This window comes from Mirounga angustirostris, unplaced genomic scaffold (assembly GCF_029215605.1).
Source record: "Mirounga angustirostris isolate CCGP_5_RB_7025 unplaced genomic scaffold, mMirAng1.0.hap1 SCAF_10, whole genome shotgun sequence".
NCBI classification, from domain to species: Eukaryota; Metazoa; Chordata; class Mammalia; order Carnivora; family Phocidae; genus Mirounga; species Mirounga angustirostris.
Window position 1 is genome coordinate 127,702,360 of NW_026991718.1, and position 23,600 is coordinate 127,725,959.

General features: G+C 58.4%; 1 protein-coding gene across 1 annotated transcript in view; it reads right to left on the minus strand.

Annotated features, from left to right (window-relative positions):
• The window catches only part of RIPOR3 (RIPOR family member 3), a 77,228-nt gene that overhangs the window by 10,179 nt on the left and 43,449 nt on the right, over positions 1 to 23,600 (minus strand). The window contains exons 2-16 of the mRNA XM_045885958.2: positions 22,561 to 22,681; positions 14,967 to 15,113; positions 11,607 to 11,685; positions 10,055 to 10,078; positions 9,687 to 9,740; positions 8,875 to 9,024; positions 8,635 to 8,698; positions 8,252 to 8,295; positions 7,930 to 8,055; positions 7,703 to 7,848; positions 5,981 to 6,110; positions 4,046 to 4,618; positions 2,139 to 2,269; positions 1,042 to 1,156; positions 259 to 394 (exon numbers count right to left, since the gene is read on the minus strand). Of these exons, the coding sequence (XP_045741914.2) occupies positions 259 to 394; positions 1,042 to 1,156; positions 2,139 to 2,269; positions 4,046 to 4,618; positions 5,981 to 6,110; positions 7,703 to 7,848; positions 7,930 to 8,055; positions 8,252 to 8,295; positions 8,635 to 8,698; positions 8,875 to 9,024; positions 9,687 to 9,740; positions 10,055 to 10,078; positions 11,607 to 11,685; positions 14,967 to 15,113; positions 22,561 to 22,670 (2,029 nt within the window). The 5' untranslated portion in view covers positions 22,671 to 22,681. The remainder of the gene's footprint in view (positions 1 to 258; positions 395 to 1,041; positions 1,157 to 2,138; positions 2,270 to 4,045; positions 4,619 to 5,980; positions 6,111 to 7,702; positions 7,849 to 7,929; positions 8,056 to 8,251; positions 8,296 to 8,634; positions 8,699 to 8,874; positions 9,025 to 9,686; positions 9,741 to 10,054; positions 10,079 to 11,606; positions 11,686 to 14,966; positions 15,114 to 22,560; positions 22,682 to 23,600) is intronic.

Sequence of the window (23,600 nt, forward strand, 5' to 3'; positions counted from 1 at the left end):
ATGGGGAAGCTGAGGCCCAGAGAGGTGAATCATTTGCCCAGAGTCACACAGCTGACAGAAGGGTATGTGCCGCCGACTCCCAAGGTGGCACGTAAGACTGAGTGTCAGAGCACAGCCCAGTCGCCACCCCAAAATGTCCCCCCTGGGCTCCAGGTAACTTTGCACATCAGGAGGGAAGACGAGGCTCCCCTGGGCTTCGAAGCCCATCGTTTCAAGCCATTCACAGGAGCAGCCCGTGGGTGGTGGGCAGTTACTTACTTTCTTCAATGGATGTTGCCTTGCTGACCTTCTCAAAATCAAGCACGGAAAGCATCTCCAGAACCTGCTTTTGCTGCGCAGCTTCTTGCAGAAGGCACTCCTGGACCATCCTCGACAGATTAGGAGAGGCCAGTTTCTGGAAAGCAGCCCACGATGCTCCAGGTTAGCACAGAACATGGCCCTTGAGGTCAGCGATCAAGACTGCAGCTCCCACCTCCCCCCTGCCCATCCTTTCTATCCCGACAGTAGCTCTCTGACTGTCATCCGGGGATTCCTGATTCACCAAGGTGGCAGAGATGGTGGGATGCAGGCCGTGACTGCCCCGGGCGACCTCTGCCACCCGAAAGGGCTAGCCTGCCTGAAGGTGAAGCCAGCCAACGCAGGAAAGCAGAGCCGAGAGAGACCCGGTTACGATGATATTTGAAACCCTGGATCCAGCTGGGCCCGAAGCCTACCCCTGGGCCTTTCAATTCTGTGAGCCAGAAAGTTCCTTCTGGTTGAGCCAGCTTGGATTGGAGTTCTGGCGTCTGCAGCCGAAGGAGCCGCGGCCACTGCTTTTGGTTCAGCACTTGGGATGTGTAAGAGCCACGTGGCTATTCACCCAGGCCTGAACCTTCCACAGAGGAACCTCCTCTGTCTCACTGGACCTCAGGGTTGGGGGGGGGGGGTCTCTCTTCCTTGCGCCGTACTCTCCCCCCCCCCACCATCAAGATCAGTTCTTCGCAAAGAGGACCCCCAACCCAGTTTCCCAGCAAGCCCTCCCCACCCCCACCCCTTAGCCACCTGCAGCAGAGCTTTGCAGACGTGGAGGTGGACCGTGAGCAGCCTGTCCAGCTCCAGGGTGCCGGCCGTGAGCTCCCCAGATGACGCTTTCTGTGGGGACGGGGTCCTGTCCTTCCTGAGTTGGATTGAGAAGAACCGGGTGACCATTCCAGTTAGCAGCCTGGCTCCCTCCAACGGTAGAAGAAACCCTCCCTCCTTGCAGAGCTCTGGTCAGGGAGGCCCACTCCAGGTCCCAGGGAGATAGAGTTAGACCAAGGAGAAAACTAAGAGAAAAGGAAAAGCAGCAAAAGCCGGCAACAACTCAAAACAGGTGCTGGCCTGGCATGGGCCCTGGAGACGGGGCAGCTGGGGACACCTTCCCGGGTGGGCGACCTAAAGTCAGAAGCTCAAACTAATCCTTAGTTCTGTGTCTCTGGACCGGCCTGCCCCCCTGGCCTCAGTGTACTCATCTGTGAAGTGGGGACAGGAATACCAAGCTCGGGGCAGTGAGGGGTAAGTGCAACCCTGCCAGCCAGCCGGCCTGGCACCATGTTGGCTTCATGGTAGGAGCTGAGCCCGAGGCCTGAGGACACTGTGACACTGGATGGCAGGTGGGAGTGCCACCCCCTCCCCATGGGATCGCGAGAGGAGGAGAAAAAGTTTACTGTGTATCCTCTTTGGTGCTGCTGAGATTTGGTACAGGAGCAAGGCGTGAGCAGGGCAAGTGGGGGCTGCTGAGCTGAGAAGAAAGTTGGTGTCAGAGGTCAGGGCGAATTGTGCAGAAGAACAGGGAGCATGGGTCACTGCTCACTGCTGCCCGTTCGTGAGGCAGAGTACAGAGGTTCTACCTTGTACCTTATCGTCATTTTTTAAGATAAACACAAAAGAGCCCATTGCTCAGAGCTCAGCACCATGCTGGGGGATGGTCATTCACTCAGTGGTCAGCACAGGTCTGCTCTGCGCTGGGCAGTGTGCATGCAGGGGCGAGGGCACGACAGAGAAACAAGAGAGGTACAAATTGGGCCCAGGGTGATGGAAGGCATCGGCCAGGAGGCCGACAGGAAGCGTGGAACTGAGGCTGGTCCCCGGGGTCAGCGCTGGGAGGGGAGTGCACTTACTGGGGACCCTGGCAGCCCCCAAACAGGGACAGGTCCTGCGGGGCAAGGTCAGCGTTGAGGAAGGCGAAGCTCTCCAGGATGCACTCCATCAGGCTCTCGGCAGAGGCGTGCTCCTGGCGGGCTCTGCGGGGCTGTGGACGGAGCAGCAAGCCCTTAGGGCAGACCCTGAGGACGGGGGCTCACGAGCACCGTCCATCAGCAGGGCTGCGAGCCTCAGCTGCCCAAGTGTGATCCCCCAATTCAAGGACGGGCACGGGGGCGCGGCCCTGCCCGAGGTCCCTCCCAAGTAGCCTGTGACAAGGTATGGCTCGGGAGCACAAGGGACGCAGATCTGAAAAGCCTCACCTGGCTCACAGAGCCCACAGGGACAGGGCGAGACAGGAGTGAGTGAGTGGGGCAGGTGGGGAGCAGAACGTGCGTCCTCCCCCCAAGAGGCCAGGCTGCTGCTCTGCCCCAGCTGACACCTGCCACTCGGGAATGTGGGGCCAGGGTTGCCAGATCGTTCCATTTTCTTTAAAAAAAAAAAAAAAAGCTGGAAACCTAGACTTTTGTGGGAAGCTGCCAGTTTTTAAATATTGGCCACCAATTCCAAATTACTTTAAAAAGATGGCGTGGGTCAGAACCTCTTCAGGAGGCTCACAGGCTGCCAGGCGAGCCTCTAGATCTCAAGTGTCTCTTCTCCCAGGGAAACGCGGAAGGAGGGGACGTTTGAGGCACCCCCTGACTGGGGGGGGTGGGGAGAGAGTATTGGTGCCACAGCTCTCAAAGGCAGGTCCCTTCCTCGGCGCTTAGAAACCCACTGCGGGAGACGCTGGTCTCCTCTCGATTCATGGCGGGACTCCGGGGCTGGCTGTGTCCCCATCCCCGGCACGCCCAGGCCTCGTCCCCCACAGAGTGCTCCCAGATCCTGCCTTGGGAGCCAGAACGAGGCTCCCAAAGGTGGAGCCCACAGAGAAGACCTTGACTAACGAGAATAACAAGGCTAGTTGCAGAGATTCGGGTCTCTCTTGTACACACACACACACACACACTCGGTTCTCACAATCCGCGGTGTACCAAACATCACCCCTAGGGGAAACGCAGAGACCGTGAGCCTCCGGTGGTCACAACATTGTCATCAGCCCGTCAGTACCGAACCTTGTCTTATGTGTGCTTCTGGGTGAAGACACAGTGTTGACCTTCCACCGACGATTCCCTAACACTGAGCTCAAGCCGCCCCAGCCCTAACTCGCACCGGAACGAGGCTGAGCTCACACACGCGTCTTCCCAGGCCCGTCACGGCCTCCCTGCGCTCGGGAGCACTAGGCCCCTCGGCACTGCGGCTGGGCCTGTTCTGAATCTCGAAATCCCCCCCAAATAATTTCTGAAGAGAGCCGTTAAACTACTTCAGTCCCAGTGTGTACCTAGGTGCTCGCGTTACACGTTTTATTGCCCATACACTTAAAATTATGTAATTGGAAAAACTGAATAACCTGCCCAGGCCAGCGCCACTGAGAGCCACCCGAGGACGGCCCTCGGCGCAGGCCCTGCCGAGAAGCAGGTTCAGGGGAGGGTGTGCGGTTGCACGGGGACTTTGTGGCACCAGCTCTGACCCCGAACACACCCCAGGTTTGGGAATGGAACACCCAGCTTCAGCCCCAACCTGCCCGGGTCAGAAGATGCCAGATGGGGCCGGATTCTTGGCCAGACGTGGAGCGGGTTATCTACTGTGATCCCCGACTTCCTTTTATAATCCTCCTCCCGGCCACTGAGGACCTTTGTTCTCCCCACTTGACAGATGCGCAGACTGAGGCCCCAAGGGAAGACCTTGCCCAGGATGCTGGCCCAGGCCGGCCGGCCCCAGAGACTACTCCCCCTTGTTAGGCACTGCTAAATCAGGGCTGCCGCCCCTTGATGAATAAACCTACCTTCAGCCGGTTCCTGAAGCCGAGAACCTGGTACTCCAGCTCCCGCAGCTGCGGCTGGGTGGGGTCCACGGACCTCAGTAAATCCAGGACCTCTTGCAGGGGCCTCTCGAGGCTCACCTCAGGCCCGTCCACTCTGTCCTCGGTTTCTCCTTCACCGTGGTCTTTCTGGCTACCCGGGGCTGCATGGTTGTGGAATGGGGAGCCCTGTGGCAGGTTGGGGCCCTCTATTCCCAAATTCCTCCAGCCAGGCTGCTCCACAAAGGAGCCTTCCGCCAGGTGGTCCATCTCTGGCAGGAGGCCCAGGGGCTGGGGGTCCTCCTGGGCCTCCTCTTCAATGGAGGAGTTGGGGCCAATGGCCAAGGGCAGGAACCCCACGTCTGAGGTGGATGCCGATGTGCTGGTCTCCGTGTCTCGGGGGTCCTCGGAGCTGAAGGAGTCCATCTCGGGCAGCTCCTGACTCTGGCTCCGCAGGCCAGGGCCCCGAAGGTCATTGTCAGATAGGTAGCTGAGGATGGAGGTGGCCCTTGGCCCCCCCAGCAGCAAAGCCTGCCGCGCTGGCTGCTGCAGGACAGACTGGGGAGGGGGATACAGGAGCATCCTTACTGTCGCACCGGAGACCAAGGCAAGGCCCCCGGGGCGCTTCCCTCCCTAAACACTCGCGCTGCACACCCACCCTGTCAACATGACTGAGGCCCAAGGTGACCGGCGGCCTGGAGGTGCTGACAGGACCCTGCAGCCTCTCTGCCCTGATCCCCATCGTCCTTCGAACTCACTCCTTTCCAGCCCCTGAGGCCACCAAGCTGTTGGCCTCCAGGCTCCGCGCCTTCCTGGCCAAGGGCCTTTGCAGTGACTGTTCTCTCTTCCTGGAACGTTCTTCCCCCTAGGTCTTTGTGGTCGTGCCCTTGTCCCCTCAGGCCCTCAGTCAAATGGCACCTTTTCTGGGGACCTTCCCCTGCACACCCTATTTTAAGGAGCAAGTCCCACCTTGCCCCAGCAGTCCGCTCCCCCTTCCTGGCTTTTGTTCTCACTGTCCCTACCCCCTTGGGCAGGCGGTGCTCCCTGAGGGCACCGTCCTCACCTGGCCTAGAACAGAGCCTGGCACAGAGTTCTGAACGAGTGACGTGAATGGGCAAGCCCTTGCCCCCTCTGCCGCAGCCCTCCCCCGCCCCCCTTAGGCAGACCACTGATAACTGATGTTCCCACAGCACCAGCTATTCTCGTCAGTCCTTCTGCCAAGCACTTCTCATGTATTAACTCGTTTAATCCTTGCAAACCCCCACCAGAGTGGTGCTGTTGTTCGCAGTTCTCTGATACAGAAATTGACGGCCAGAGAGGCTGAGTGACTTGCCCAAGGTCACACAGCAGGTGAGAGGCATAAACAGAATTTGACCCCCGCCTGTCTAGTTCCAGAGTCCATGCTCTGGACCAGATGTGATTTTTTTTTTTTAAACTGAAGTATATGCCGGGCCCACCATGTCCAGAATATGGAAGAAGTTGATAACAATAGTTGGCTCTAAGGGAGGGACCCAGATCTCTGGAGGTCACAGGAAAGAGATGTTTTACCGTGCACTATGTCAAGGTATTACCTACTAGAAACATACATTAAATTTAATTTTAAAACAAGTAAATCAGAGGCAAGGTTATGGCGGGGGTGGTAGAACCATCCAGAGAACCCCACTCCAGGCTTCCAGGAGAACCAGCCAAACCTGGAACCAAGTCCAGAGGCCCCCAGAATGGAGGGCTGACAGCGAGGAAGAAAAAGCACCGGAAACCACCCAGGATGTCCCCCAAACAAGGGAGGCTGAGTCCAGAGTTTGCTACCTCCGGAGGCGCCAGGCTGCTCCACCCAGCCCCGCATGCTGGCCCCCGGGGAGCTGCCCCCATCCGAAATCCTAGCGTGACCGCAGCATCCCTGCCCTGGGGAGGCTCACTCACCAGGTAATACCTCTCTCGGAAGCTGGGGGTGCTTGGGGGTGTCCAGTTGTACAAGGAGCCCTTCCTGCTGCCCATGGAGAACTTGCCTGTGGGGCTGGGTGACATCAGGAGGGTCTCAGTATCAAACGGGCTGGAGGAGAGAGCAGAAAGGCAGGGTGCCATCACCGCCTGGGAGGACACCGGAGCAGAGACCAGACCCGGGGGACTTATAACAGGGATGGAGGCTTGGCGGGGACCTGGCCTGGCCTGGGGTCACAGGCACGGCCTGGGGACTCGAGGTGCACATTTGCAACCCCCTTGGGAACGTCTCAGACTCCCACCACCCTGAGGGCCCTGAGCCAAATGGCCAGGGGCAGCCATTGGCCACCACTCATGTGAATGGCACCCCCTTTAGAGGTCCCCTCAGAAGCTCAGCAGAGGCAGAGTGGACACTCAATTCTGCCATTTTCTGGGTCAACGACGTCACCATCCCTCTCGTCCTCATCTGTAAAAGGGACGCCATAATCTATCAAAGGACCTCTGTCGGTCCTGGTCACAGGTAAGACTGGGAATTCAAAGTGAACGTGTGAAATACAGGGGGTGTGGGGCTCAGCTGGGCCCTCCCTGAGCCTGCCCAGGGAGCCAGGAGGTCTGGGTAACCTCCCCGCCTCACAGAAACCTGCTCGCTCTCCTTCGCTTAAAGGCCTGGCTCTCGCTGTGTGGGGCCCAGACGCTGCAGGCACCTCCTGGGAAGCCTTCCCTGCCTGCCTAGGACGGCTGCAGCCAGCAGGATGCTTGCGGCCTTGGATCTGCCTGGACTCCAATTGGTTGGTGCTGGGCTGCCCACCACCCTATAGACTTGAGGAGCGTCCCGCGGAAGAAGTGTGCTCAGCCCCCACAAGACAGATGAAGACACAGGCTGGGGGTGCTCACTCGCCCCAATTCACCCAGCTCACTGGGGAGAAAGCAGCATCCAGTGACCCCAGGCTCGGACGCCCACCCCAGGAAGAAGAAACCAGAGAGACTGGCCCCAACCAGTCGGAGCAAGCACCAGAACGGAGGAAGCAGGCCTCAGCCCTTAGTTCCTGCTGCACCTGCCTTGGGAAGTAAAGGGAAGAGAATTCTCTCGAAACACTAGGTTTCATATGGAGGAAGAGCAAACACAAAGCCTGTGGAGACCACCAGCATTCACGGAACGGCCCAAGAAGGTGATGAGTCAGCTGCCCCAAACGGGCACTCCCCCTTCCCCTTTGCAATGCCTGATGGAGAGCTCCCACCCCGGGCAGGGGTTGTTTTCATGAGTGTCCCCCACCCAAGGGGTCTATGGTCCAGGGGGGCTAAGTGACTGCTCGACGGCGGGGGCCAGCAGGGAATGAGGTGTTGGGAGCAGTAAGGAGAGCCCTCCTGGGCAGAGGCAAGGCTCCTGCATGGAACCCAGCCCAGGAGGCCCCTGGAAAGGGTCCTGGCCAGCACGGGTCTCTAGTTAAGAAGGGAATTAGAGCTCAGGGGGGCGGGGAAGGTGGGGTGGGCAGAGGCTACAAAGAAGTCTGGGCTCCAGCCTTTCTGGGGCCGAATGAGGGCAGGCTGTCCACTGGTGGGCGCTAGGGTGTGGTTAGACCACCAGGGGGAGCCAGGGAGGCCCCTCACATCTCTGCTCTGGGTGGGAGTCCCTGTGGGTGGGAGTTTGGGGCTGGCCTTGGGGAGGGGCCTCAGAGCCCCAGAAGGCGGCTGGCCCCTACTCACTTCCACAGCACCTCCAGCTGCAGCTTGATGGTGCCCAGCTCTGTGATGTCCAGCACGATCACCTGTGGCCTGGTCGTGAAGAAGTCAGTGATGTCGCACGTCACTGTGCCCACTGCCAGTGAACTCAGGCCCCTCAGCTCTGTCACCTGGGGGGGCGGTGGGAGTTGTGGATGGTGTCTGAGCTGAGCCGCTGGGCACCCTGGCCCCATCCCCCAGGCCCCACCCACCTTGATCTCGAAGTTCTCGTGCAGGGTGGGGATGAAGACCTTCTCCTCCTCCTCCCAGGTCTGGCTGTCGTCTGACTCGATCCGGCCCTTCAGCTTCCAGCGCTGGCGGCCCAGGCGCATGAGCACCTGTGGGCACGGCCCAAGAAGGGGTAGGTCAGCTGCCCCAGGTAGGCACTCCCCCTTGCCACCTGCCTGGGGGCCCTCCCTGCTGGCCAGGCGGGGGTGGAGACAGAAACCCAGCTGGGACCCTGGTTCCCAGCAGCTCCCAACCCCCAAAGGCCTGGTGGGGAACCCTGAGGCCTGACAGTGGAGGTGGCCATACCTCATACTGGTCTCCGGGACAGAGGCGTGCGTAGCCCACCAAGCCTGGAACACAGAGACGGGCTCATCTCCTCCCTGGCCTGCTCTGCCCCTGCCCCATGGACCTCGGGCCCTCACTGGGGGATCCCCTGCCCAAGTGTGGGTATCCACTTCAGGGAGGGATAAATCATCAGGATGGACAGTGACAGGACTGGGCCGTCATGTCCAACTCAGGGGACAGGACTCGGCTGAGGTCACAAGTCCCATGAGTGGAAACCCAAAGTTTTGCCTGGACCCCTGGGATTCTGACCAAACCCCCACCCTCAGCAGAAGTCCCAGGGCTCCCAAGAAGGCCTGAGCCCCCACCCAAACTGGCTTCTGCCCACTCGCTCTCAGCTCTGTTACCTTTCATCCTGATGTGGAACTCTCCCAGGTGAACCTCCAGGGCCCCCTCGATGAGCCACATGTCCTGCAAAGCCCCACACAAGGTGGCTCACCGCCCAGCCCTGGGCCAGGTGAGGTGCGAGGAGGGGGGCACGCAGATCCTGCCAGCCAGAGGCCCGGGGGCAGAGAGGGATGCTTCCTCGGGGTCCAGCGCCACACCCACACACCCACACCCCGCCACAGGCTGCCCTCTGCACCCACCTCAGCGCACTCCTGCAGGCTGCGGCCCAGCTCCTGCAGGCTCTCTCGGGAGGCGCGGCTGGGCGGGCACCTGGAGAAGGCCCTCTGCATGTTGGAGGCACCATCTCGCAGGCGGCACTGGATGCAGTAGCCCTCGTAGAGTTCATCCACCTGCGGAGGGCGCACGGGCTGCTGGGCACTGTCCATGCCGAGGCGCAGGGCCCCAGGCCTGCCTACCCGGCTCACCCTCCGAGAGGCCACACAGCCCTGCGCTACTGGGCTGGCGGTCCTGGGTCCCCTGCCCTGGGAATATGAGGCCCGGGGGCAGGGACCACATTGCTCATCCACTCTGTGTCCCCAGCGCCTGGGAGCGCACAGTAAAACCCAGTGACCTGGATGGGTAAATGCATCACTTCCCCTCCCCGTGCCCGACTTTTGGACTGTAAAATGGGGGAGGTGGGTTTGTGACACCCTGCCCACCACTGGACCCCCAGGAAAGCAAAGCAAGGGCATATGGAAGAGCTGGGAGAGTGTAAAGCTTAAAGGACTCGCTGTGTGACCTTGGGCCCATTCTTGGCCCTTTCTGGGCCTCTACTCTCCCATCTCTACAATGGGATGGTTGGACTCAGCCTTCTCGCCCTGTAAGATGGAGCATGGGGTCTTTCCATCTAAATCCCACACTCCTGGGGAGCCCAGCGGCATCCCCCTCCCTGACTCCCACCTCAGGGCCGAGCCCCTGCAGTCCCTGCTCCTCCTCAGCCTCTCCCCTGCTAACCCAGTGGAGGTCCAGCAAGCCCGCGCCCCACCCCGTGACCTCCAGGAGGCAGGCTGACCTTGCTGATGTGAAACTCCATCTTCCGGATGTGCCTTTCCACAGAGCGCGTTTGCTTCTCCCGGAAAAATAGGAGGTGCTTTAAAAGTAGCCTGGGCCACCCCCCAGGCCCCAGCCCCTGCCCGCCCCCCTCCAGGTACTAACACACAGAACTGGGCTCGAAGCCAGGCCAACCCCTCACCATCCTCGAGGAAGGCTCATCATTGAACCTGTTTCCCCATTTGTAAAATAGGGAGGAAACCCAGGTATCCCTCCTGCAGGATGGCCCGAGGGATGAAATGGGAGCAAAAACATGGGTCCCTCTCATGCAGCTGGACCCAGGCCTGGCCCACCTTTCTTACAGCCCTGCAGACAGAAAGTCTCGCTCACCTTGTCCAGGTCATAATAGAAAGCCTGTGGGAGAGAAAAAGAGGGTGAGGGACAGGATGTTAGGGCTCCAGGTGCCCCTCCAAGGCCCATGAGGCTACATCCCAGGGGCACCTGAATTCAGATGACAGCCAGCACGCACTCCCACCTCTGTGGCCTGCAGTCATCAGTGGCCTGTCCAGAGCCCGGGGGAAGAGTGATAAACACACGCGCTTTGGGTAATGCAGTTCTCGGCCTGGCTCTATTTCCCAGCTATGTGTCCCAGGCCAGTGACTCAACATCTCTGAGCCTCCACGTCCTCATGTAAAATGGGGTGGCCATAGCACATAGCCCCCACCCCATACGGTTGTCATGAAGAGTAAAGGACACAGTAAGCCTTTGACAAAATGGGGACTGTTGCGGTCTGATTGTTTAAGGGGTGATTTCGGCCATGACCAGAAGAACTGAGGGAGGGCACCCCCACCCCGGGGGGGGTGGGGTTCAGGCTTGGGGAAATGCAAATCCAGATCAATCCAGCCACGCCAGGGGCCAGGGGGCGGCCAACAAAAAGAAGCTATCAACTGAGCAGATCTTCGCCTAAAGGGCCAGATAGTGAATACTTCTGGCCTTGGGGGCTGTGTGGTCTCTGCCACGTGGTCTGCACGCAGCCTCACACAACACGTCAGTGTGGCCGTGGCCACGTGCGGATAAACTCTATTTCCAGACAGGCTCTCGTTTAAGCTTAAATCACCCTGCCTGAGCCGGGAGGATTTTTCACGAGGTCAGAGATTCACTAGAGAGAGAAAGCAAGACGCGGGACAGTGGGTAAGTTGCGACTTCATCTTTGTAAGACAACTGTTGACCAGAACCTTCTCTATGCATTTGTGTATTTATGTGACTATGTGATCAGGGAGAAAAATATGGAAAGAGAAATCCTAGATTGTCCTCAGGGGTTAAACAGGGTGGGGCACCGAAGACTGGGGAGGAAGGGGTGTCAAGCAAAAGGAAAGGTGGGTTAAATCCCCCCAAAAGTGTGTGTTTTCCCACGTAGGCATTTACGAGAAATTGTATGTGTGCGCTTATGAAATTAAGACTCCACATAAGCTATAGAGAAATAGGAAAGTTCTCAAGGCTTTGGGAGGAAAAGTAACTGCACAGGAAGCTGAGAAGCAGCGGTGTCCAGTGAGGCAGGACCCCAGGTCCCCAGCGTGGCCACGCCGTTCCTTGCCTCAGTGTGCCCGCCCATGAAATGGGAGCAGCTAGAATGGAGGAGCCTTTATACACTTGCCTACCTTACAGTCACTTCTAGAGCCACAGAGTGGAGGTGGACTGCTGGACCTTGAGCCGGGGCGGGGGGAGGAGGGAGGGGAGGGAGGGGAGAAGGGGGAGGGAGAGTGGAAGCTTCCTAACCACCTGTGAGGTTAAATCCCTCAGGGGCCAAGTGAGGTGGGATCATCAGAAAATAGACAGTCCATTCCTTAGGCCTTGAGTCCCGAGACTGAGCTTTATCACGGGTGCGAGGCAGGAGCACCCCACCAAGGCTGCTCGGGTGCGGAGGGGCAGGGAGAGGTCTCACCAGCCTCGAATTCCTGCGGGTGTCCTTGTGGCGACCTGACAGGTAATCCAGCTCGGCCTGCTGGATGCACAGATACTCCCTGTGAGGAGAACGAGGAAGAGGAGTTTGCCCAGGAACAAGTAGACGAAAAGAAACGGCCCGGTGACCAGTGTCCGGAGCGGAGGCGGCCACAGCTGCCAGGAGGAACAGCGCTCGGTGGTCAGACGGCAGAGCCATCCCGCCCCCCGGCAGCCTGGCCCCAGCTCGCTCAGCCTCCAGACCCAACACGCTGCGGGCTGTGTGCCCAGGGCTACGCAAAATGGGAAGTCTCTCCATCAATTCACAAAACAGCCACACAAACAGGTTCTATGGTTATTATACCCATTTTAGAGATGGGCAAACTGACCCTCAAAATGGGCAAGTAAACTCAGCCCAGAGTCACAGCAGGGAAGAGGCTGAACCCAGATCTGAAACCAGGCAGTGGCCTCCAGAGGCCACTCTTTTTGCCCCAGCCCATGGGGAGGTCAGCAAGAGCACGCCCCCCTCACTGACAAAGGCAGGCCATCCTGGTGTCAGCATGTTTAGGACCAAGGACCAGAGAGGGCCCGGAAGACCCGTTCTGGGAAGCATAGAGAAAGCTGTGGGCCTGGAGGGGACATTTCATGTTCTTTTCCAGCCAAAGAGCCTTAGACATGAAACCTGAGGTCTGGACTTGGGGGGCAGGGGTGAGGGCCCATCCTGCTTCATCACAGATTTACTGGACCACCCCAGGAAGGGGACTCACCCTCTCTGGGCCCACTTACACCACCATCTACCAGGCCATTGCTCACTTAGGGGTTGGGGCTCTCCAGGAAGAAGGGGATGCTACTGAGTGAGCCCAGACGAGTCCCAAATGTGTGGTCCTTATAGGAATCCAGAGGCAGTCCTGGGAGATGAGCCCCTTGAAGACAGGCTCCAGGCACACGCCCCCCGCTCCCACTCTGCGCCAGCGCTGGGCCGGATGTGCAGTGTGCATCATGGGTGGAGGGCGATGGATGCCCCCTGGGTGGGGAGTCGGGACGTGGCAAGTGGGGGAGGTGACATTTACCCTTAACCCCGGTACGGTGGGGGGGGACAGGGGGCAGGTGGGCACCGGCCCTGGAGCCCCACTTCCTGCTTCCTGGCTGTGGGCACCCTGGACAAGTTGCTTCCCATCTTTGGGACTCAGTTTCCTCTACTGAGGAGAGGAGGAGGTTAGGAGATTCTCTGATAGCATTCTTCAGGGATTCAAGGACGCGATGTGTATAAAGCCCCGAAAAAGCTGTAGCTGCTGCTGTCATTGGTGTTAATTAGTGAGGAACAAAGAGCAGGATCACAAGAGGCAGAGGGCGGGACAGGCATCCCAGCAGGAAGGAACAGCGTTCGATTCAGAAGGTGTGCATGTGTGCTGAACTAGGGACATGGGCGAATGGCAGTCTGCGGAGATTCCCCACTGCTGAGGAGGTGCTCAGCAAGAGCCAAGGTGCAGGCATATGAAGGAAGATGGCACATTCGGGGTACCAGTGAGGATGGGGAGTGAATAATAGAAGAAAAGTCTAGGAAGGTTGAAGGTCAGAAAGGACCCTGAATGCCCTCCCAAGGGTAGGAGAGAGCCATGGGAGAGACTTGAACAGAGTGGGGGCGGCGGGTGCAGAAGGGGTGGGTGGGGCCGGTGGCTGCTGGGAGCGAGGAGGCCCCCTGAACTGGGCGTCTGGGGTTGAGGAACATGGAGGGGCTACTGGTAGGGCCCCTCCCTCCATGCAGCTTACTCATGGGGCAACACTGAGCTTAAGCCAGAGTCCTGACCTCTTCCGTGAACCTCAGGTTTGTGCCCCCACTCCCTCCTTTCATCTTCCTCTTCACCCCCAACCCCTTCCTCAGTAAATCCTGTCTGTCCCACTGTCAAAATGTATCCTGAAACTGACCCTGTCCCCTGACCACCCAGCTGCCACCTGGCCAAATCCACCATCATCTCCCACCTGGGCCCTTGCAGTCACCTTCTCACCGGCCTCCCCGCTTCTGCCCTGGCCCCCTGCAGTCCATTCTCCATATATAGCCAGAAGGATCACATTAAAACCAAACTCAGATCATCCTTCCCCCACGTGGAACACTCCATGGCTCCCAACTCACCCAGAGTGAATACCATGTGTTCACAAGGACCCATATCATCTGGTCCCCATTGTCCCCCAGACCTCCTCACCCCTCCCTCTCTCAGCTCCCAAGCGGGTCTGCTCACTACTCCCCTAATCCTCTAATCATGCTCCTGCCCCAGGGCCTTTGCATGTGTGGCTTCCTTGGCCTAGAATGTTCTTTTTCCATTATCTGCTAGGCTCACTCCTTCAGCCCTTCAGGTTTTTGCTCAAATGTCACCTTCTTAATGAGAACTTCTTTGAAACCCCTTATTTAAAATCAGCCCCGGGGCGCCTGGGTGGCTCAGTTGGTTAAGCGACTGCCTTCGGCTCAGGTCATGATCCTGGAGTCCCGGGATCGAGTCCCGCATCAGGCTCCCTGCTCGGCGGGGAGTCTGCTTCTCCCTCTGACCCTCCCCCCCGCTCATGCTGTCCCTCTCTCATTCTCTTTCTCTCAAATAAATAATGAAATCTTTGAAAAAATAAAAAAAATAAAATCAGCCCCACGCCTTCTTACCCTGATTTATTTACCACCACCTGCCTTACTCTATATTTTGTTTATTGTCTTTCTGTCTCCCATTAGGAAGCTCCACGGGGGCAGGGATTTCTGTGTGTTGCTCACTCCCACACCCTGTGCCTGGCGCTTCATAAGCCCTCAATCAAAAGATCTGGAGTGAGTGACTAAATCTTCCCGTCCTGGCCTCTGCCCAGCTAACCAGTCCAGCTCTCCTTCACTCAAATCCAGCCACCCTGGCCGCCTGTCCTACACGCTCCTACCTCGGGGCCTTTGCCTGTGCTGTTCCCTCTGCCCGGGATGCTTATCTCCCAGAGGCCAGCACGACCAGCCGGATCTCCTCGGTGAGTCTCCCCGGTCACTCTGTCTGATAGGCTTCCAGGCGCTGCCTCGCCATCACCTGCCGTCACTGCACTAAGGCTGGTGGGAGTTACGTTATTGATCATGTCACTCCCTCATTGCTGTCTCCCCTCTACGCCGTAAGCTCCATGCGACCAGGGTCCTCCAGCAGCCTGCACTGCATCCCTAGCACCCGAGGACAGGCCTGAGCATGGGGCTGCCCCCAGGACATGCTTGTGGGTGAAGTGAATAAGCAGGAGCTAGCTCCCTGTGTGGCCTCTCACAGACGAGACCCAGCCGCGGTCTTCAGGGACATGTGGAGAGGAGAAGCAGGCGAGGACAGAGGACAAGCATTTTAAGGGCAACAAACGGGGTCCTTACTTGAGGCCTCTCTTGAGTGCGTCAAAGATCTTCTTCACTTGCTGTGGCTTGGGGTCCGGGCAGACAGACCCCTTCCGCAGTGTGCCGTACATCTTGGAGGATTTCGCAGGCATTCGAGACCTCACCGAGTTCCCGTGGATGGACTTTCTGTGAGGAGGGAGGAGGGTCAGAGCAGGGATTTTGGACAAAGCCCTCCCCGGGGGCAGGCATTTCGGGATCAATGGTCAAACCCCAGGCTGTCAGGAGGCCTGGCTGAGTCCCACCCCATCACCACCACCAAGCCGTGTGGTCTCAGGCAAGTTGCCAAGACCCTCCGGGCCTCAGTTTCCTCATCTGCAAAATGAGGGCTTGCATTTGAAGATTAAAACAAGACGAAGAAGAACCAGACATGAGACATTAACACAGTGAGAAATACATTGAAGCAGCTCAAAGGCCAAAGCTTTCTGCTCAGTGTGCTCTGTCTATACGGGCAAACAAGCCCGGAGGCCAGATCGTGGCCCGGGCACCTGTTGGCTTTGTCTGCCTGGGATCCATGCCCCTCCGTCTGGAAATAGCACCTCAGTTGTCCTCTGGGGTACCTCCCTAACTCTGCTCTTTATACATGTGGTTTGGAGGGAGGTAGCCTGACAAATCACCACACACGCACACGCACACACACGCACACACACACGCACCTGCACACCCATACACGGCATTCTGAGGCAAACACATGTCCCAGGCCTGGGTTAGTCCACAGACTCCACTCCCCTGGCTCAGGGAGAGGCATGGGACACAAATCTGGCCAGTAACCCTGCCTGGATTTTGGTTCCAAAGTCACAGGCAAGAAAAGAGTTCTTTCTTCTGGCATTGCTATTCTGGGGGAACCTACACCTGGAACTGCCCGCCACGTCCTTTGCATCGTGTAGGGAGAATGAAACTAGCGCAGGGAGAAGCGGGGGGAGGCGGGCCAAACCCACACGACGATGAGTTCCTGGATCTAGCTATGCCTGAAGCTAGACCTGCCCATGGAATTTCAGTTACAGGAGCCAGTTGGTTCTCCTTTTTGCTTAAGCCTACTGGAGTTGGGGGCGTGGGTTGAATGATCCTAAGAACTGGTGTCTCTCGGCAGTGACAGCTGTGTCTCTCAGCCCTTGAGGGATGCACCCGCGTTTCAGGAGTGACTGCAGTCGTACAGGGTGAGGGTCCCCTCGTCCCAGGTCCCAGTACGGGGCTGGCTTTGCTGGCGTCTGAGCCCCTTCTAGAGTCCTCTGATCCTATGCCTTGTCCCGTAGGTGCAAGAGCAGGGCGGCTGACACACTCACCACCAGGCAGACTTCAGTCCATCCTCTAATAAAGACACTGTCTCCCAGATGCCCCTGACACCAGGTGCGGCTTCAGGACTCCCTTCTCACAGAAGAAACAAGGGCGGAAATGACACTCAAAGTAACATCTGGGTCAGTTTCTTAAAGGAGCCGCTACCCTTTCTAAGTTCGGGGGGGGGGTGGGGGGGAAGGGGGGGAAGGGGGAAAAAGAGAGAGGTGCGGGGGAGGGGGAGGAGTAGAGGGAGAGAGAAAGGTGGGGGGAGCATGCACAAAGTCGGAGGCGGGGAGGGGTGCAGGGGAGAATAATCAGTCTTATTTAAGTGCCTGTATTTGGGGGAGTTTCTTTGTCAAAGGAATTTCACCTCTACACTAATGCACAAACCGAGCCTCAGTTACTTCTCTGTTAAATGGGAAAACAACAGACCCTAAATCGGGGAGCGGTGCTGAGAATTCTGTTAGACACCAGGTCTAACATTTGGCACAATGGAAACAGTAGGTGCTTGATACATGTTTGCTACTGTTAAAATCAGCACATGCTAACTATCATTCCCTGCACCCACAGCCTGGAAAACAGTAGGTGCTCAGTAAAGAGTGAGCTGAACGGGATGAGGGAAATACAGCGTGATGTGGGGACTAGAGGACAGGGACGTCCAGGAACCCAAGGTGCTCAGACCTCAGAGAACAGGACAAGGGGTCAACCCTAGAAGCGTGTCCTGAGTCGGGGGACAGAGTGAGCCAGGGAGGAGAGGAGGATTGGGGTCTGGAGAGCCCGGCAGGGGGCAAGCAGGACACAGCTTCAGCTCCCTCGGCAGGTCTGAGGGGAGCTCCCTGGCACCCCAGGAGGCTCAGCAGGCAGCCAGGCTGTAGATCCAGCCCTGCCAGCCCCTGCCCAGTCCACACACACACACACACACACACACCTGCTGTTGCCTCGAGAGGAGGAGCCGTCCCAGCCACCCCTCCGGCTGGGCTCCTCGCCACGGCCGCGCAGGCACATCACACACCAACACACTTGAAATAGAGACCCCAGGCCCTGCCTGGATACTGCAGCAAGCGAGGATCTGGGAGGATCGGGGGCCTCGCCCACCTGGGAGCCTGTACTGTCTCATGAGACACAAGCTCCTGGTCAGCCACCCATGTTCCAATCCCAGCCCGAAGTCACAGGTACTTAACATACTGGAGCCTCAGTTGCCCGATTTGTAAAAAGGACTGACCCCACGGCGCAGTCATGAGACAGTCATTCATTCAGCAGATGTTTACTGAGCACTAACTGCACACCAAACAGCACTCTAGGGGCTGGAGGTAAAACAGGGACCAAAACAGACAAAACCCATGTCCCTGTGAGCTGCCAGGCCAGCGAGGGGCGGGGGGGGGACCACGGGACAGCCAGCACGGGCTCTGGAGCTAGATGCCAGGGTCTCTACGGAAACCCCACTTACAAGCTGTGTGACCTTGGCTAAGTTATTGAACCTCTCTGTGCCTCAGTTTTCTCTTCTGTAAAATGGGCACCAGGGAAAGGGTTGCTACCTGAGAGTTGCATGAGTTAACAAATGGAAAGGGCTTTGAGTAGTGCCCGGCAAAGGGTAAGTGCCGTATACCTGTCGGAGTTAAATAAGATAATAAACATCAGATAGTCCTTAGTGCCAAGGGCAAAAATAAAAGCAGGATGCTAAATTTACATGGGGGTGAACAGGGAAGGCCCCTCCAATCAGCACTGGGCACAAAGCCTGGTCCATCAGCGCTGCTCATCCCTTACCTGCTTTTGCTGTTATTCATACGTTATATGTCAAGGAACACTTTGGGAGGCCCTCGAGAGGGCTGTGCTCCCTCCTCCCTCACCCTGCCTGAGGCCACATCACCCACCTCTTGGAACAGGCCCTCCACAAAGCTGACATCTCCAGGCTGCCAGAGACGGGCAGGGCTGCAGGCTTCAGGGAGGTGGGTTTCAGACCGGCTAGGGGCCCTGGCGGGCGGGCGGGAGGGCAGGCGGGGTAGGCAAGCGACTTTGAAGTGGGGCTGCAGGAGCCCTGCTCACCTGCCAGCTCCCGGAGGTCCACAGTCCCCAGGAGGTGGGTGCCCTTGGCCGGGCCCGCCACCATCTACCTGGAGACCTCCTCAGCCTCGCTGCTGCAGCTGAGCCTGGCTCCCGGGGAGGCCCGGAGTTCGGGGCTCTTGTCTGAGGTTCCACCGGGCAGGCGCGGGGCCCTGAGTGCTGGCTCAGCCGGGCAAGGCGGTGCTGTATCCTTTGGGTGGCAAAATCAGGCTGCGGGTCTGGCCCAGTGACACAGCTGCAGGGGAGGGAGCAGTCTCCAGGGGCGGATGTTTTACCAGCTCGGGGAGGGCTCAGTCAATGTTAAACAGCCTCTGGCATGCCAGACGGGCACGTGTGTCACCCAGGGGCCCCTGCCCTCACGTGAGGCCACCGGGACGATCCTTCTGCCTGGGGTCGTCGGCACACACTTCGGTGCCTGGCTGTTGCAGGTGCGGGATCCGGAGGCAGGCAGTGGCCATGGGGCAATTATAGGACCAACTGCACACATTTCAGTCCAGGACCCAGTGCGCCAACGGTGTAAGCTAACCTTTCCCCCCGCGTCTGGTGGCACTGGGTGGGCGGGGAGGATGTGTAACACGCACAGGGCACGCGCCAAGGTTCAAGGCTCACGTGGGCTAGCCCGTTCCTACACATGGCTGCACCCCTAACTGCTCCTCTTTCTCCGGGCTCCTCTCCTTGAAAATCAAAGGCTACTGCTCAGTTTTCACCCCCATGTGTCCCAGCCATCCCAACAGAGGAATGCCCGACGTGGGTAGGACAGTGGCTCCTAGCTCAGAGGGTGCCCTCCTGACAGCCTGGGGGAGAGCTGACCTGGCAGAGGAGTGGCAGGAGGGGGTTAAGAGCAGCCACGCCTGTGAATGGGGGCAGAATGGGATAGCATCAGGGCCTGGCCCTCTTCTTCCTCTCCCCACCTTATTACATATGGCCTTATATTATATTACTATATATGTATTCGATATGGCCTTAAAATAGCAATCATTCACACCTTAGTGTAAAATTTCCCCACCAGATAGATCACTTCCTCAAGTGAATTCTTTGGTTATGGAATAAAAAGCCACAGCCAGAGTCTAGGGGGTTTCAGGTGCCAGGACAGGGGTGGGGTTTAGGGACAAAAAGCATCAATGAGCCTCGATTTCCTGCTCTCCTCTCTGAGGTTATTTTTGCCTGCCTGCCTCGGCAGTGTGGCTGTGCTTCAGCCTGGTTGGATTACCTGAGAAATAAGGCCAGAAGGTTAGGTCTGAAACCTAATCTAGGCTGTCCAGCCACAGAGCCAAGGGTCCAGACTCCTGGGAGTCGGACAGAGACAGGAAGTTAAAAATAGATGTGCTGGTTCCCTGTCCTCGTGGGCAGCTTCTTCCTCACCCATGGACAAGGGGGCCGAAGAGACTGAGGCCAGATGGTAGTCACTCAGGGACCTCAGAACCCACCCAGGCTGGGAGTTCTCCAGAATTCCCTGAGCGGGGGATCCTCCAGGAGAAGGAGCCCCCAGGAGAGGTCCAGCTATCAGGGTCATCTTTCTCGAACCAAGATGCAGACCTTGCCGGACGTGATCTTGTCCTTGCTGATGGCCAATGAGGCCTCGTGGGACAGGGTCCGATCCCCTCTGTCCTCTTCCCACCCAGAGTGCTGACCCCAGAAATCCCAGAGTGGAGCAGCAAGAGGCCAGGGGCCCACCTTGGGACATTATCTGGGCAGAGTTCCAGACTGGGGCCTGCAGGAACATTCCCATGGATGCAGGAAATCCAGAGGCCCCCAAAGGCCCAGCAGGAGGACAGACGCAGGCAGGACCAGGCACAGAATTCAAGAGATCCAGTGCAGAAGAAAATGAGGGGCCCTTTATTTCAAAACATATTAAGGATTTCGAGACGGCAACAGCAGAGCATTACATCTGAGCACGGGGCCCTGGTGAGCACATACGTGGAACACTCACGCAGCTGGCCTTGGCTGCAGGGTCTGTGGAACACCCCCCTCCAACCTGCCCGTCACTGCAGGAACAAAGTCCCCACTAATTCTGTGTGAATTAGAGAAAGGCCCCTGCCAAGTGGACAAGCTGCACACCAGGGCGCACAGCTTGGGAGGGTTACATGGCTGGACGACCCCTTCGGCTGGGTGACCCGCACAGCTGTCCTTAGCAGCCCTGATTACAGACCCCGTGGGGTGGGGGCCCTAATGAAGCCCAGCAGAGGCAGCTGGGGAGTGGTTCCATCAAGGAACATCATCATTCCCTGGCCAGTTTACTTAGCCCCTCTCAGCAGCACTTATGGAGTGCCTACTGTATGCCTTCCCACTTATGGAGTGCCTACTGTATGCTTTCCGCACAGTGGTATCCACACTTCCTCCTCTTGGAGGCTGGGAGTTGGGTGGGGGGGCACCTGGGCACTCGCTCCCTCTGGGAATTTCCATTTCTGGTGCTTCAGCCCCTTCGGAGGCTCCCCTTGCCCTAAAGATGTCCTCACTGTCTCCCACAAAGCCCTGCAGTCGTCCCTCTCTCACTTCTATCCCACAAGACAGCCACACACCCACTTTCTGTGCCTCAAAACTCATCCCCACCTCAGGACCTTTGCACTGGCAGCCTCCTCCACCTGAAAGACTTCCCCAGCCCCGCCCACTGTCTGCACAAAATAGGCAACTTTTCTCTCTGGCCTTAAACGTGCCACTGCCTCATTGAGAGCCTCCTCTGAGACCCCTGCTGCCCTCCCACAGCCCCCTGTTTTAATTCGCTCACCGCACTTGCCACCAGCTGAATCCATCCTGATTACAGTTTGGCTTCTTGTTCACTGCCCTGACAGGAGGGTGGGGCCTGGGTCTGTCCCCAGAGCCTGGAAGCTGGCCTGGGCCGAGTAGGCGCTCCATAAATATTTGTGTAATGAACTAGGGATTCCTAAGGGTGTGTCCAACTGGGACACTCCAGGATTTCGGCCCTGAGGTGCCTCTCCCCCCGCAGGTACGTGCTGGAACTGAGTGGGCAGCTGGGAGAGCCTGACCTCAGGGGCCAGGCATCACTGGGGATGGAGAGGGCAGCTGTGGAACCCCAGGGAGGAGCCGTACTCTGGGGCTCAGGTGGTCCACCCCAGGACATGACAGTGAAGCCAAGGCCCAAAGGAGATTAAGCAGCAACCGGCCAGGTAAACAGGAGTGGGAAGAGAGGCCCAGGTGGAGGACACTGCCTGCACTAAGGCCTGGAGGGGAGAGAGGTCACTGTGGCAAAAGCAGAGGATTTAAAAGGAGGGTGGCCAGCCGGATCACGGGGAGCCATTTGTTAGGCCACGTGACAGGACTGGATTGTATTCTAGGTGGATGGGAACCTGTGGAGGGCTTCAGGCAGGAGAGGGCTATGACGAGATTTGGTTGTTGACTGACAACCTGACCAACCAGGTTCGGAGCCCCGCTTGGCTGGGAGTCCTGCCTGTTACCACATTGGCTCGGACAGGCAGATATTCGGGTCCCTCAGGATGCCCGCAGGACAGCCCCACAGGCCAGGCCTGCTAGCCGGCAGACAGCACCCCCAGGCTTGCACCGTGCCTGCTAGGAAGCCCAGGACCAGGTGGTGGCCCCAGGAGTGGAAACGAACCTTCCTCCTGGGGATTACCTGCAGCTAGAGGAAATACATGGAGAGCCATGAACTCGTGTCTGGAGGGTCCACACTGACCCCAGGCCCATCTCTGTAGAGGCTGCTCCTCTTCCTTGGAAAATTCCCCTCAAGCCCCCGCCGTGCACCAGCATGTGTTGGCTGCTGGCCGTGTGTCACCCCATTGTACTCTCATGACAGCTCTGTGGGGGAGGGACACTCATGATCCCCATTTCAGATGAGGAAACCGAGACTCAGAGGTGAAGTCACCAGCCCCAGGTCACAGAGCTGGGATAGGTGGCCCCGCGTCCCAGTCTGTCAAACAGGAAGAACATTCTATCCTAACCCCGCCCCCAGGAGACTAAGTTCCAGTTCTGAACCCGTCTTGCTGTGTGACCTTGGGTGAGCAGCTCCACCTCTCTGAGCCTGTTTTCTGATTGCCAGGTGGGCCTGATAAGCTCAGGCAGATCGGACTTCCAGGACCAACTGAGATGATACCCATTCGGGTCTCAAGGACATTACAGGTTTCTCCCAGCACCCAGTGTCACACACGTACTCACGCACACGCGCGCACACTGTGCTGGGCTGCAGGCCTGGCAGGAGAGCGAGCCTCGGGGTCACAGGCAGCAGAAGACCAACCAGCCCCGCACCCTCCACCGGGGCAGAACTTACGCGATCCTCCGGCTCTGCGCGCTGCTGAAGCCCGCGAAGGAGGCGCTCCGGCCCACGACCCCCACGGCCCCCGCGTCCCCGGAGGACAGGAACCGCAGCCTCACCGACATGGCCGTCACCTCTACGGGGAGAGGACAGGAGAGTCAGCCTCGCACGGCCACCTGGTGAGTGCTGCCCGTGGCCGGCCCCCCTCCACCATGGCCCCCAAGGTCCTTACAAAAGCCACAGAGAGGGGCAGCTGGTCCTATCCCCAGCTGACAGAGGAGAGAACTGAGGCTCATTGAGGTTAGGGAACCTGCCTGGGGCCAGTGGGAGGAGCGAGATTCGAACCCAGGTCTCTGTACTCTGCGCTCAGGTCCTTAATGCCTGAGCAATACTGAGCTGTCCAGCAGGGGGGAGTCTGCTCCTCCTGAAACCTGCCGCCCGCTCAGCTACTCCTCTCTGCCGGTAACCCCCACCCGCCTCCACAAACCCTCACTGAGTGCTGTGTACCAAACACAGTGCTGGAGACATGCACTGAGCAACACAGGCAAAGCCCTCACCTCCAGGGCTCCCAATCTAGCAGGGAGGCTGATGAGCTACCAGTTAGAGTAGGAAGTCTCTAGCGAAGTGACAGGGGAGCCCAGGGGCTACCTGACCTCGCCATGGAGGAGGCCACCAAGTACTGAGAAGGAAAGACAGACGAAGGGGAGGGGAGGGAAGGGTATCTGAGGCGGCGGGAACAGCATGGGCAAAGGCCTGGGGGTGCAGAGGACGTGGTGTCTTCCAGAAACAGAAAGCAGTACAGTGGGTTGGGACGTGACTCCAGGCGAGGCTGGAGAGGCCAGCAGAGTGCAGGTCATGGGGGGCCTTGGTAACCCCAGGGAACGGTTTGGCCTTGCAGTTGGGCCAGGGTGACTGGGAGCCATGAGAGGGTTTTGACCAGGGGTTGACAAAGCCCAGCTCACAGGAGGCCAGGCTGCAGGCATCCCAGGCCTCCAGAATCCCCGGCTCCATTGCCCTGTCTCTGACCCAGGCTGCAATGAGGCCCGCCTAGAACC